This window comes from Ceratotherium simum, chromosome 11 (assembly GCF_057802395.1).
Source record: "Ceratotherium simum simum isolate JZ-2026a chromosome 11, ASM5780239v1, whole genome shotgun sequence".
Classification (NCBI taxonomy): domain Eukaryota; kingdom Metazoa; phylum Chordata; class Mammalia; order Perissodactyla; family Rhinocerotidae; genus Ceratotherium; species Ceratotherium simum.
Genome location: NC_141910.1, coordinates 74,833,696 through 74,847,195, shown reverse-complemented (window position 1 = coordinate 74,847,195; position 13,500 = coordinate 74,833,696). Strand labels below are relative to the sequence as shown.

Sequence of the window (13,500 nt, the reverse complement as noted above, 5' to 3'; positions counted from 1 at the left end):
AGCTTTTGGAGAGACTGCTCCCCCCACTGGACTGGCATCAGAGACAGGGCGAGAACTGTTTCTGCTTCCGCTGTCTGCGAGGCCGGCTGTGACCGTGCCTGGCTCCGGTCAGGCCGGGGACTGAGCGGCGGGGCGGCTGGGCGGTTACCGTTGCTGGCCCGCTGTCTGATGGTCAGCATCTGCTCTCCCGACAGCTTCGCCTTCTTCATGGCTGACGTGGCTCTCGGGCACCCCGACAAGCTGAGGACAAGACAGGACAGCATTAGTCACGGTCTCGAGAGAGCCCCAGGCCCTGAGGAGAAAGGGGTCAGGAGCAAGGCGTGTCACCGCATCCTTCAGTAGGCCGCTTGCCATCTGCAAACGGGAAAACCCGCCCGACCAGGGAACACAGCCTGGCCAGCTACGTGCACCAGGCTGATGTGTCTGTCTGTGGATTCTCGCGCATTTGTGGACGGCACCTGAGCACACAGGTTGCAGGGTGACCTCGGGGTGGGATCCCGCCACTGGGGTTCTGGGGTGGGAGGGAGATGTGCCTCTTGCTGTCTGCCTTTCAGGGCTTCTTGGGATTTTTATGGAGTGACAACCTTGCTTTAAAAAGACTTCTTATTATGGAAAGTGTCAAACTTATACAAGGGTTGAATTCAAAACTTAAGTCAAACAAACAAAAGTAAAAGGAACAGAATAACGAGCTCACACCCAAATTCAATCACTGTCTCTCGGCGCATCCAGATTCCTTTGTACCTCCCGCTCCCCGGAGTTATTCTGGAGGAAACTCAGGCGTAAAAACAGAGCCTCAATGTCAACATCTCACCTAAACGTTCTAAAGCTAGTGCCAGTGTCACTAAACGTATGGCTTCAAGCCCCCGTCATCTCCTGACTTTGCTGACAGTAGTCCCTTCCGGCCCACGTGCACCCCACTTATGGAAATGGACCGAGGGGTCTGACAACGTTCACAGGACCGCTATCCCCCTCCTTTCTTTCTTGCTGTGGACATGTTGAGGACGATGTTCTCGTCCTGAGCACCTTCTATGGAGTCCAAACCTGGGCCCTGTCTCACTTGCCTCACCCCTCACCCCTTGCCCCTCACCTTTCATCCCTCACCTTTCATCCCTCACCCCTCACCCCAGTTGCCATCCAAAGGATCCCTCTGTACTCGTGTCAGGGTCCCCCTGGCACTTCATATACGGATATAATGAAAAACTGTATATGTGTATAATTTATATGTTTATGTCACGTATGTATAATTCTGTATTTCACCCGTATATTCAGTGCTGGGTGGGCCCTGTCTGTAGCACAGTGATGCTGCGTTAGGGCTTCATCCACATCTACACCCACCCAACACCCAGCAGTAGCATACATTACATGATTATCTTGGTATAGTCACTGCAGGATTTCACAGAAACCCACCAGAGACAACCTGGAATCTACACTGAACCGGCATTTGGGCCCATTGAGCACCCCTGGGTAACTGCATTCTTCAGGTGACCCTGGTGAGTTCTCCTGAAACCCGGACCTCCTTATTTTAAGTCGACGGTCCAGAGTTTATTTGAGCTGTTTCAAGCCTTAAGACTAGGTGTCTTAAGAGGGGACTGGTACATACCCTACGTCAGAGGAACCTAGGGGGAATTGCTAGGAAAGAGAAGCCTAGGGGGAATGTCCTAGGCCAGGGGAGACTGGAGGAACTGTTGGAGTGAATGGGGCAGGCTGACCTTTTCAAATTTGGCTTTAAATTGGGAAGAACTGTGTTTACAAGCTCTGAACAAACTGCTTGATAGAGAAATGAGAGACTGATTGTGTTCAGCTCTGAAGAAAAGGGACATTGCTCCTCCCGACCAAAAGGTGTTCTCAGGTGACTGAGAACCTCAGCGGGAGCCTCAGAGGCAATCCTAACGATGTGCAGCGGTCCCATAGGGAACTCCACTATCATTCACATTAATTAATTAAAGGCTCATCTGGGGAAGTGCCTAAGGGCTGGTCACCTGTGCTCCAAGCCCCCACGGTGGTATTAGGCTGTGGGCGGGAAAAACCGAGGCACGTAAGAGAGTGATTACGACCTTTCTTTAGCGAGTAACACTCACAAGCAGCACACTTCTGACCCACTACACAGTCCCTAGAAATTGTTCAGACTTTATAGCAAAGTAAAACTAAAAAAAAGTGGGAAATCGAGCTTCTAAAAAGCCTGACCAATTCCCGAATGGCTAGCCTCCCCCTCCGAGCTCTGGAGACTTGCACATGTGCTTAAAAAAAAGGGGGCCTAAGACTGAAAGAAAAAAAATGGGAAAAGAAGCTTTTGCAGACACAAACCACTAATATTTTTAAAACAGAGGTTATAAAATCTTTGTTGCATTTGTCTGTTGTTTATGTGTGTCTATATGTATGTTATATGTGTGTAATATTTTATCTCTGGATGGTATGGCTAAAATTAAGAGCTCTGTTTAATTGGCTTAAAGTAAGTCCTTACAAAAATGATTTCTGGGGGCCAGCCTGGTGGCGCAGCGGTTAAGCGCGCGCTCTCCGCTTTGGCGGCCCAGGGTTCGCGGATTCGGATCCTGGATGTGGACCAATGCATTGCTTGTCACGCCATGCTGTGGCGGCGTCCCATATAAAGTAGAGGAAGATGGGCACAGATGTTAGCTCAGGGCCAGTCTTCCTCAGCAAAAAAAAAAAAAAAAAAAATTTCTAAATGCAACTAACCCAAATGCTTTTCAAGACAACGTGGTATGAAATAATCTTTGGTAAATAAAATCTTATTTAAGTCTGTTGGTTTTTGGCATTGGCTATGATGCAGACATGCAGCCTTTTTGCTACATTTATTGGTCAAATAAGGTGATGTTACTTCTATTACAAAACTGGTTAACAAAAATAATAACTTAAATGACAGCTAATTTTATCTAATGTCTCATGAAGTCTTGTAGGCAATCTAAATAATTATTGGGAACAAGCAACTAAATAGACGTGAAAAAGATGAATGTTGGGTGAACTTTTAACAATAATTATGTGTTATGGTGTACGTACTTAAAATAGCTTCCAAAATCTCTTTGGCAGCATGAAACCTTGAGGTTTTGCTAGGTTAAATGAAATGATAAAAATTCATTGAGTATCTAGATCATTTCCAAATAAGATAAGATATTAGACATTGATCGCTAAATATAGGTTTATCTACTTTTGGCTTATTACAGAGAAACTAAAAGGTGTTTTGGGTCTATTGGTAAACATGTCTTGAGTTTTATTAAAAGATTGTATTATGAAGTAATGTATTTTTAAAAATTATCAAAAGTATTTATAGGGCTGGCCCTGTGGCTTAGCGGTTAAGTGCGCGCGCTCCGCTACTGGTGGCCCAGGTTCGGATCCCGGGCGCGCACCGACGCACTGCTTCTCCGGCCATCCTGAGGCCGCGTCCCAAATACAGCAACTAGAAGGATGTGCAGCTATGACATACAACTATCTGCTGGGGCTTTGGGGGAAAAATAAATAAATTAAAAAAAAATAATAAAAATTATAAATTAAAAAAAAAAAAGTATTTATAAATTTGCCAAGCCATGAAATGCTAATGTAAAAGAAACTTATAGAAAGTTTGCTGAAGAGGAACCCCGAGTTTTATACATGGTCAAATTGGCTAAGATTAAAATAAATTTAATTAAGGGAATAAGTTTTAATATCAGAAGTAATCTGGTGCAAAAAATTAAAATTTAGTTTTCTTTCTTTTATAATTATTTATTTATTTATTTATTTATTTATTTATTTATTTATTGTTTTCCCCCAAAGCCCCAGTAGATAGTTGTGTGTCATAGTTGCACATTCTTCTAGTTGCTGTATGTGGAACGCGGTCTCAGCATGGCTGGAGAAGTGGTGTGTCGGTGCGAACCCGGGATCCGAACCCAGGCCGCCAGCAGTGGAGCGCACGCACTCAACTGCCAAGCCATGGGGCCGGCCCATCTCTCTTTCTTTTAAAAGGATAATTTTCTTAGACTCTTAGTCTGCTCTTGATAGAGGTTATTATATAAAAAGGTTTTCTTTACCTTGGAGTAAGTTAATTAAAAGACAGAGATCTATGTTTTGTTAATGTAATTTCCTATGTTCAAAAGACTGAGGTCTCTCTATTAAGGTTTTTTTTTTTGACTGTTTAAATGCTGTTTGACCTTGACTGTTGCTGTTGTCACTTTGTTTGAACGGATAACTAAGCATTGTTTCACTGTGACAAGATCAGCAGCCCCTTGATCTTGTCTGACCAAGTGTTTTAAAAGCTTTTGATATTTTTGACAAGCTCCACAAAATTCATATCCTAAGTAAAGTCTTTCTTTTGACTTTTTTCTTTGAGACTTTTCAAAGGGCCCTGGGACTTCTCAAAGAAATTTATTTTCTCTTCCATTAAGAGGGAAATACTAAACTAATTTGGCTTGTTTGGCATGCTAAATTGCATGGGAAGCATTGTCAAGTAAATGATAAACCTTCTTAGGTTATATTGCATAGGTAAATATTATTCACTATTTTAACCCTGCTACCCTGCTACAAACATCACAAGAGGAAAAGACCACGACTGCATTCTATTATCTAATTTGGTTTACAGATGGGTCTTGCTTAAATGTTAAGCAAGACATTATCAAGCTGGATTTTCTGTTCAGCCTTGAGAATGCCTGCTACTTCCTATTAACTCTGCTAACCCAGTAAAAGACTTCCTTCTACAGGCTCAAGAAATTGCCATGGAAGAAAAGAAACAGATATGGCAGTCAAAAGGGGGAATTTTTGATACCCCCTCACAGATATGGTTAGATCCAATAAAGGGAAAAGCCCATAGTACCTCTTGGAGCACAATTGCCACTGCTCCAGGATATACACTAATTAACCCATTGGGCACCTGAAAAAATAATTTTGTGGGGAAAGCAATACTTTTGAAAACTTTCTCCCACAGTGGCTCATAAAGCTATACTCGTTGTGTTATATGCCCGAAACATAATCTAGGGAAACTACTTCATGAATCACAAGGCCACTTTCCCTTTCCTAAGGGACCATTTGAGGTATGGCAATTGGACTTTGTCCAAATGCCACCATCTCAAGAATATAAATATATCTTGTAATGATCTGTGTGTTCTCACATTGGATCGAGGCCTTTCCTTTCAGAAGAGCAAGGGCTCTAACAGTAGGTAAAGTACTATTAGAGAGAATAATTCCTGTTTGGGGAATTTCTACTGAGTTACATAGTGACCAGGGAGCTCATTTCACCTGACAAACAATGAAATCCGTTTGTAATATTTGGCCAAAAATACAGCATTTCCACTGTGCTTACCATCCCCAGTGCTCAGGATTGATGGAAAGAACTATAGGGCACAATCAAAACTTGATTGGCAAAGCTTTCAGAAGCATTTAATCTCTCATGGCCAAAAGGTCTCCCGCTAGTGCTCCTCAATCTTAGATCTACACCCTTTGGTGAACATCAGCTGTCTCCTTTCGAGATAATAACTGGATGGCCTATGCAATTAGACAAAAAAATGTATGAACCAACTTTGCCTAAAGAAAATATCTTAATTATTGTCAAGGTCTCATTGAGACACTTAAAAAAAAGAAGAAGAAGAGGTTGGTAGTTGATTCTTTTGACAGAGAGCTCCCAGACCTTAAGGATCTTTCTTAAGGAGAATTTATTTATCAGAAGAGGCATCAAATAAAAAACTCTTTGCAGCCCTGTTGGAAAGGACCATACGAGGTATTTTTAACTAATTCATGCACTACAGAAGCAAAAGGCATAGACTCATGGATTCACATTTCTCGTTTTAAAAAGAGGTTTCTCCACTTGAGCGTGTGTCATTTCCTATTTCTGATACCCGACTTCAACTGGCCAATACAAATCTCTCCAAACCAGGAGAGAAGAAGACAGCACCTGTTGTAGACAGCTGTCCCAAGACTCCAGAGCAGGCCTGTATTCCTAACCTTATATCTCCTCATTTAAACTTTTGTTATGCTTAATCTGTATACCGATTTTATAATTGTTCCATTTAAGGTTTTCAAAATACTCTCATACTTAACGAAAGCGATAGATTTGGAACAGACTTGTCTCGAAGGTCAGGCATTTATTGGATGGCTTCTAGTGGAACTCAATGGTTATGTGCAACAAATCTCTGGCCTTGGCTACAGCCTGGGTGACTAAAACACTGCACCCTGAGTTTCTCATGTATGCAGGGAAGGATTCACACTGAACTAACACCTGTTGCCAATCTCCCTCCCTTTGAGGCCAGATGGGTTCGTTCAGTGTTCCACTGGTATGACCACTGAGCAGCTAGCTATATTTGTTCCTTTTTGGGGCTAAAGGATGTCATACCACATACACAAGCCCTTAAGGACAGTCAAGCAAGAATTGCCTTATTAAATACTAAAATATCTTTAATGAAAAAGACTGTTCTTCAAAATACTATGGCCTTAGATATTTTAACTGCATCCCAAGGTGGTACATATATATATATCATTCAAACTAAATGCTGGGTTTATACCTGACGAGCCTTCCCATGTGTCATCTCTGCTAAAGCACATGAAAAAGCAGATGAATGCCTTAAGCGATCCTGCACCCGGTCTTGAGTTGTTTCGTTGGCTCCCTTACAGTACCCGTTCCCTTTTTTGATCCAGAGAGCAATTCCTATTTCTATTACTTCTTGGAATTCTTGTACTAGTCATAATATTCAAACTAATTGCAGTTTTCTTTACTCAGTGTTGTAAGACTGACATGTAAGCTGGAGTAATGAAACTTGAGCTGGTCCACTGATCTTATAACTCTGGAAAAATTTCCTTCTCTGATAAGTACTATGCCTAAGAACCCATTTAAAACTAATCTTTTCAACATATATTGAATTATTATCATTGTTACTGTACTTGAAACATAAGGAGTCATAGAAAAGCACATATACAATGTGTGTGCAACAACCTAAAATTAATCTAAAATGTATGAAATCCTTCCTCTGATAATATATATACCTCTATGCTTGTCCGCTATATCCGATTAATTCCCCCCAACGTGGATAACTGGGCAAATAAATGAGATAAAAGCCTGGCAGCAAGGGACATGATGGACCCAGGGCAGGCAGCAGCCACCCTGGCACCGAGGGACAATATTTTGATCATCAATGCTTTCTATTGAAAGATTATAGATCAAAAGTGGGAAAAGGAAAAATAAATGGCAAGCAACAGGACATATTGGAGTATATGAGGAAGCCATTCAGTGTAAACTATTTCGGCCTGACCTTGTTTTTCCAAAAGGGCCTGACCGTGGCCTTTGAACATGCACTGTATATCTGCTTTAAGCAACTAACATGTCCCAAAGACAAGAACAAATGCCCTTAAGATGAGGATGCAACTTCATCCACTTAGCATTTCTGTAAGGATAAGCATTTCTCCCTAGGCTGGGATTTGATTGCTGCACTCATCCTGTGACCACCCAACTCGAGACAGCAGACCTGCTACCTGCAGTATCCGTCAATCTCTATCCTGGCAGGCCAATCTGACAGGGCAATCTCATGACTATTGTAAAAGGGACATTCCAATCATGTGTGATACATGCTCTTTGATGGCATATAACCGCTCTGTACACCCCACTTCTTTGGTGCCCTTCTTTCCTTGGGGAAGGAAGGCCTTGGGCTATATGGTCCTCAGATCTGGCTCATAATCAACTCAACCCAATTCTGATTTATAGATTGGTTATGGATTATCTGCATCAACAGTTATTAGGAACAGCTACTCAATGTGACATTAATATAAGGAGGCTTTCTGAACACTTCAGACAGATTTTTCTAATACATGGGGATGTCAGCAGTCATTTGGGGAAAACATATCTTGTACAACAAATATTGTTACTGTTCTTCACGTTCCCACTGAAGTGGTCTTTGATGTGACCTTGGTGGGATGTTTGTGTCTGGTTCTGTTCTGGAGCACCCTGCGATGCTCAGTGACCACCACGTCTGTTGCTCTTCCCAGGACTTCGCCGGGGTGAACTGTGTGCTAACAGTGTTTCTAGATTTACAGGGGAAGGGGCAGCGGGGACTTCAACCCAGAGGGGCATCACCAGCCCCAGGCGCTGTCCTCTCCCTTCCCTGAGGTCAGCCCCCCAGAAAACCCCAGGAAACAGAGGCTTTGGGACCCGATGGTGCAGCAGGTGGGTGACTGGAAGGCACCAAGGGGCTCCCCATGAGCAGAGTTGTTCTCCTAAGGGGGTTTGATGCTGGCGCCCCAAGGCCAGCCTCCCCCTCATCGCTGTGCACCTGGTGACCAGCCTAATGGGTGTTTCTTGAGCCAATTTGTCCCTCAGACCTGTCCCTTCCTCTTCTCACTATCACCAAAGTGCCCGGTGATTGTTCCCTAGCTGGTCTTGGGGGCCTCAGCCCGGCTCCCACCCAGCTCACCTGCACCCCACCCTGAAGGAACCCTGGAAAGCTCATCTCTGCCATGCCACCTGCCCTTCCTGGGGAATGCAGCTGCTCCAGAGCAGTGTGCAAAGGCATGACCAGTTTCCTAGTGGCCTCCGAGTGCTGGCGGGTCCCTCTGTCTTCTCACGGGTCTCCGCACCAGCGGACGACTCCCGCCCGCAGCCCGGCCGATGCCCCAGTGCAGCCCGTGTCTGTGTCTCTTTGCTCTCCTGCTCTGCCCCCATCAGTCCTCCCAACTCTGCTTCACTCCTTTGTTACAAAACAGGGCCCGTCAGGGCCCGTACTCTTGGGAGTCCTGGCCCCCAACCCCAGCCAGTCAGGAGTCCCTTCCACTCGGGTCCCAGGATCCCTTGAGGCCTCGACCCTTGACGTGGGTTAGTTTCCATCCTCAGTTATCTTTCCGGGTTTCCCCTCATCGCCAAGGCCTGTTCTCAGAGGCGTGGCCAGGAGTTCCAAGAACACTTGTAGACTGAGTGTCGTAAACAGTGGGTGTCTCCCCACCCTGAATTCCTACCCTGAAAATAAGGGGGTCAGAGTTCAGCTAGGGAACGGTGCATGGAGGAGGATGAAGAGGAAGGCTCAGGAATGCAGAGCCGGAAGAAGTGAAGGGGCCAGTGTCTCTCAGAGTCACCAGACTGCTGGTCCCCACACGGGTTGGGCAGCAGAACAACCCGGAAACCTGCGTACAACACAGATTCCTAGACCCAGACTGAGGTTCAGACCTGAACTTGGTCTTAGGCTGCTTCTTAGTTTTCAGTTAATGAGACGGCCAGCTAGGAGAGGCCACGACAGCATCATTTCAGGAGCGTGAGGCTTCAGCCAGAGCCGGGGCTAAATTAGGAGACAAAGACAGCCCATGGAATGACACGCCTTGTGCAAACACGCCCACGCTCGGCCCCCCATTCCGATCCCGTGATCCTGTCGCCAGTGTGGGTCAGCTTTGGAAGTGCCCTGCAGCAGGCCCAGCCAGCCCGCGGGTGGGTGGCTGGCGTCCCCGTGCACGCAGTGCCATCTAGTGGCGGCTCTCGCCAGCCTCACTTGGCAGGGGCACCGGGGTCCTGGGGCCTGAGCTGTCTGGGGATCTTGGGGAAAAGTGACTCCGGCGGGGGGTCTCAGTGTGGTGAGAGTGGAGTCCTGAGATGGAGACACAGCGGGCCACCGTGGAAACTTCTTGAATTAAGACTAGATCGCCCCGAGCATGGACTCAGAAAGCCATAGAATCTTGGTTCTGGGACGCTGGGGCAGCAAATAGTTAACCCGGCTCTGCACCAGCTCGGCCTCCGGCCCAGACGTCTGGCACTGGCCCACCAGGAATTCCAGGGAGGGTTCCAGGCAAACGCTGTAGAAGGAGATGGGAGGCCTGACGTGTTTATCAGGACATCCGTCCAAAAGGGACTTCCTTCAGGAGAACATCAGAGCTGAAAATAGCTAAACCAGTAAAAACGTCCGGGGACACGTGGTTATAGAGACGGTGGGGGAGGACTGTTCACTGGGAAGGAAAATAAGTAATTTGAGATTTGAGAGCCAGTCGGGGTGTGTTCAGACTTGTCGCTGTAGAGAGTGGCTGTTGGGCACGGCAGTGCTTGTGCTCAAGGAACCCTTATTTTACTCAACAGCAGCCCCAAAGCACAAGAGTAGTGATGCTGCCAACTCAGATACACCAAAGAGAAGCTATTGTTGTTCATCTCTCACTGCGCCTAATTCACAAATTAAACTTTATCACAGGTATGTGTGTAGGAAAAACACAGTGTATGCAGGGTCGGTACCATCCGCGGTTTCAGACATCCACTGGCGGTCTTGGGATGTGTCCCCCGAGGATGAGGGGACGAGTGCATGTTGTACCTTGTATAAAGTATGCTCTTTTCTCTTCTTTTCTGTCGGTCCATACGGCAGGGGGCTCAGGCTGTGCCCAACATCCGTCTCCTCTTCCTCAGTGATAAACCCCAAGTGAGGGAGGCCCAGGAGCCGCTGGGCGAGGCGTGGCCACAGGAACACACCTGGTCCAGGGCTGGAAGCAGAACCAACGCCACAGCTTCCGGGCGGGGTGTCCTTCAGGGAGAGCCGCTCTCAGTCCAGGACGAGAGGAGGCGCTGAGGCCGAAGTGCCAGTGTCAGCTGTGGAGTCGGGTCCTGACGGTCACGAGCGTTTCTGTGATGAAGAACAGCTGCCTTCGCAGCCCCAATGTGGGTTTCCTGCTGCTGACAATGGAGCCTCGTCCTAACAGACAGTAAGGAAACTGCTTCTCTTTCTCTCTCCCCTCTTGCTTGACTCTCGGGAAGCTCAGGGCCAAATTTAGTGTGAATCACTGGTGTGGGCTGATTGTGTCCCCCAAAAAGATGAGTTGGCATCCTCACTTACAGAGCCTGTGAACAGGAGCTTGTCTGGAAATAATCAGGTCAAGATGCCATTTCCCTGGATCAGGGTGGCCCTAAGCCAATGAGTGGTGTTGCGTTAGAAGAGGGAAATGTGGGTACAAATACAGGAGAAGAAGCCACGTGACGATGGAGGCAGAGACGGAGGGATGCGTCCACCAGCCAAGGGACACCAAGGGTGCCAGCCACCAGAGTGGGAAGAGGCGGGGAGGGCCTCCCTTGAGCCTTCAGCGGGAGTGCGGCCCTGTCTGAGTCTTGATTCCCAATCCCGGCCTCCAGAACTGCGAGAGAAGAAATCTGTGCTGGTTTCAGTCACTCAGTTTGTGGTAAAGTGTCAGGGCAGCTCAGGAAACTAATGTGCTCACGGTGGTTCCTCGCGCAGGTGTTCCCCCATTTTCTTGTAAGATCTCTGTTCACTTTTTACTACGTGCACATGACTGTTCTGTGAAGACGAGCTTTCACCGTGAGTTCGCGCAAGTGGCACTGACACGTGGGAGGAAAGACCACGAACGAGGAGACGCTGTGGCCCTGAAGACACAGGAGAGGGGGGGTCTGGGGAGCCCGGCCTCCTGGCGGGGGGAGCTGCAGTGGCAGGAAGGTCGCCGGTCCTGACTTCACCCAGCTCGGCCCTGACGGGTTCCAGCCTGGGCTCTGCACTTGACCTCGCCCAGGGTCCAGCTCCCAGAGGAGGGCCTGGTGGGAACGTGCGGCCCGAGTGTACGCGACGACCCTGTGGCAGCTCCCAGCAGCCGCTGACCCCCAGCTCCCGGTGCGGGGACTGCAGGATGCCCACGGCCAGCTCGGAGCTCAGACCCGCGCCGTCCAGCGTGGGAGCTTTGCCTTCCGCGGCTGCTCACGTGTAAACTTGTACCAACCGAATCAGGCGACATTAGGAAGTTGGCCCCCTGCCGACGGAACCTCACCGCTGGTCAGCCTGGTGTGACTGCTCTGGGGCCGGACAGCACGGGGCCTGGGCGACTCGTGAGGGCCTGGAAGGGCCAGTCCTCCCACAGAGAGGCTGCAGGAGGTGCCCCGGGGCTCAGGTTGGTACCGGGGCTGGGCTGCCCAGGGAGAGGTGGGAGAAGTGGACCATGGGGGCGTCAGAGGATCTTAGCTGACGTGTTTTTGGTCTTCCTACTTATCTTACCACCATTTGTGCTGAACAAGAAGCATGTGCTGCCTTCGGAGACTGTTGCCGGAGCTGAAACCAGAGAAAAGGGCTGAGTTTCATGGTTTAGTGTCGTGGACGCCGAGTCCCCGCCTGAGTTGGACAGAAGTCGGGGCCCCCGCTGTGGATTTGGAGGAAGGGTCACGACTAGATCAAGATTCTGGGAGAGGGGGAGAAGGGACAGGGGAAGGGAGAAGGAGGAGCAGAGAGCCGAGAGGCCCGCAACCCAGGGATCCGATTGTGATCCTGCAAGAGGCCAGAGCTGCAGAAGAGGAAGGGCTGTGGGTGCCAGCAGTCGCCGGGCTCCCTCCCACCTGGGAACACACGGGGCTGGAGGAGACCCAGAGGGCACCCCCACCGGCCTGGACACAGGGAAACAAAGGGCCGGCCCTGCGGGCTGAGATCAGATCAGACAAGACAGGAACTAGGAGCCTCCAGGGCCGCCCACCGTGAAAACAGACAGCAGAGGCGCTGGCTTCCTCCAGACCAAGCTCTTGTCACACAGGAGCACAGGACAGAAACCAGCTCAGGCTCAGAAAATAGATAGACTTGCAAAATGTGTATACAATGGGATCACATTTTAAAATTGCCATACTCCTGAGAACCTCCTATTTGTGTAGAATCCAGGTGAGGCTGTGCTGATCAGAAACGACTGGAGGAGTGAGAAGATCTTGGGTCTAGTCTGAGCCCCGCACGCTGATCACGAAGCTTGGAAGCCTTTCTGTGTGTGTGCGCGTGCGTGTGTAACGGAGATGAAACCACAGAGTGACCTGAAATGTTTGAAGAGATCAGTTTCTCCACCTGTTTATTGGAGATAAGATGATCTTGTTCGTCTGGTTAACTCTTGTCTTGCGCAGTGGTCCTCCCTATGAAATTCTAACAGGCTGAGTTTCCCGGGCAGAGACGGTGTGAAGGTTTTCACCTCTCCCAAGACCCCAGCACGGTGGCCACCACGGTGCGCCTGGGGGAGGCTCAGGTTCGGCCCCGGCGCCCCCGCCCCGCTCCCCTCCTTGAGTGAGGGGTGCCTGTGACGGACGGTCCCGCTCGTGACCAGGCGACACCTCGTGAAACTCAGCCCTGGACACGCGGAGGAGACCCCGCGGCTGCCTGGAGCATCGCTGCCACGCAGCGAGGGGCTGAGGCGCCTCTGGCCCCCGAGAGCCACCCAGCCAGCCAGACCAGGGGACCCCAGTCCCAGAATCCGGGAATGAATCCTGCCGAGCCCCCGAGTGAGCTCCGCGGGCCGGGAGCCCGGGGTGGGGGCGGCGGGGGCTCCCGGCCGCAGAGGCCGAGGGGGCAGCTGGCGGGCTTCAGCCCGGGAGGCGGCCCGCGTCCCCGCGCCGCGAGGTGGGGCTGGGGGGCGGCCGGTGGGAGGGAGGGGGCGGGCGGACGGACAGGCGGACGGACGCGGCCTCCGCTGGCAGCTCCCTCGGGGCCTCCGGGGTTCGCGGAGTGAGGCGGGGCGGACGCGGGGCCTGAGCTCCCGGGGCGGTCTGGCCGTGAGTGAAAATGTTCTCCATCCCCTCATAGCGCACCTACTCCTTCTGGAGTGAGGCCA

The 13,500-nt window shown here is 49.4% G+C and overlaps 1 protein-coding gene across 6 annotated transcripts in view; it reads right to left on the bottom strand.

The window, feature by feature from the left end:
• The window catches only part of MYT1L (myelin transcription factor 1 like), a 161,740-nt gene that overhangs the window by 14,960 nt on the left and 133,280 nt on the right, over positions 1-13,500 (bottom strand). For all 6 annotated transcript variants that reach the window (XM_087436432.1, XM_087436436.1, XM_087436437.1 and 3 more), the window contains exon 18: positions 149-240. In XM_087436432.1, coding sequence (XP_087292558.1) covers positions 149-240 — 92 coding nt within the window. The remainder of the gene's footprint in view (positions 1-148; positions 241-13,500) is intronic.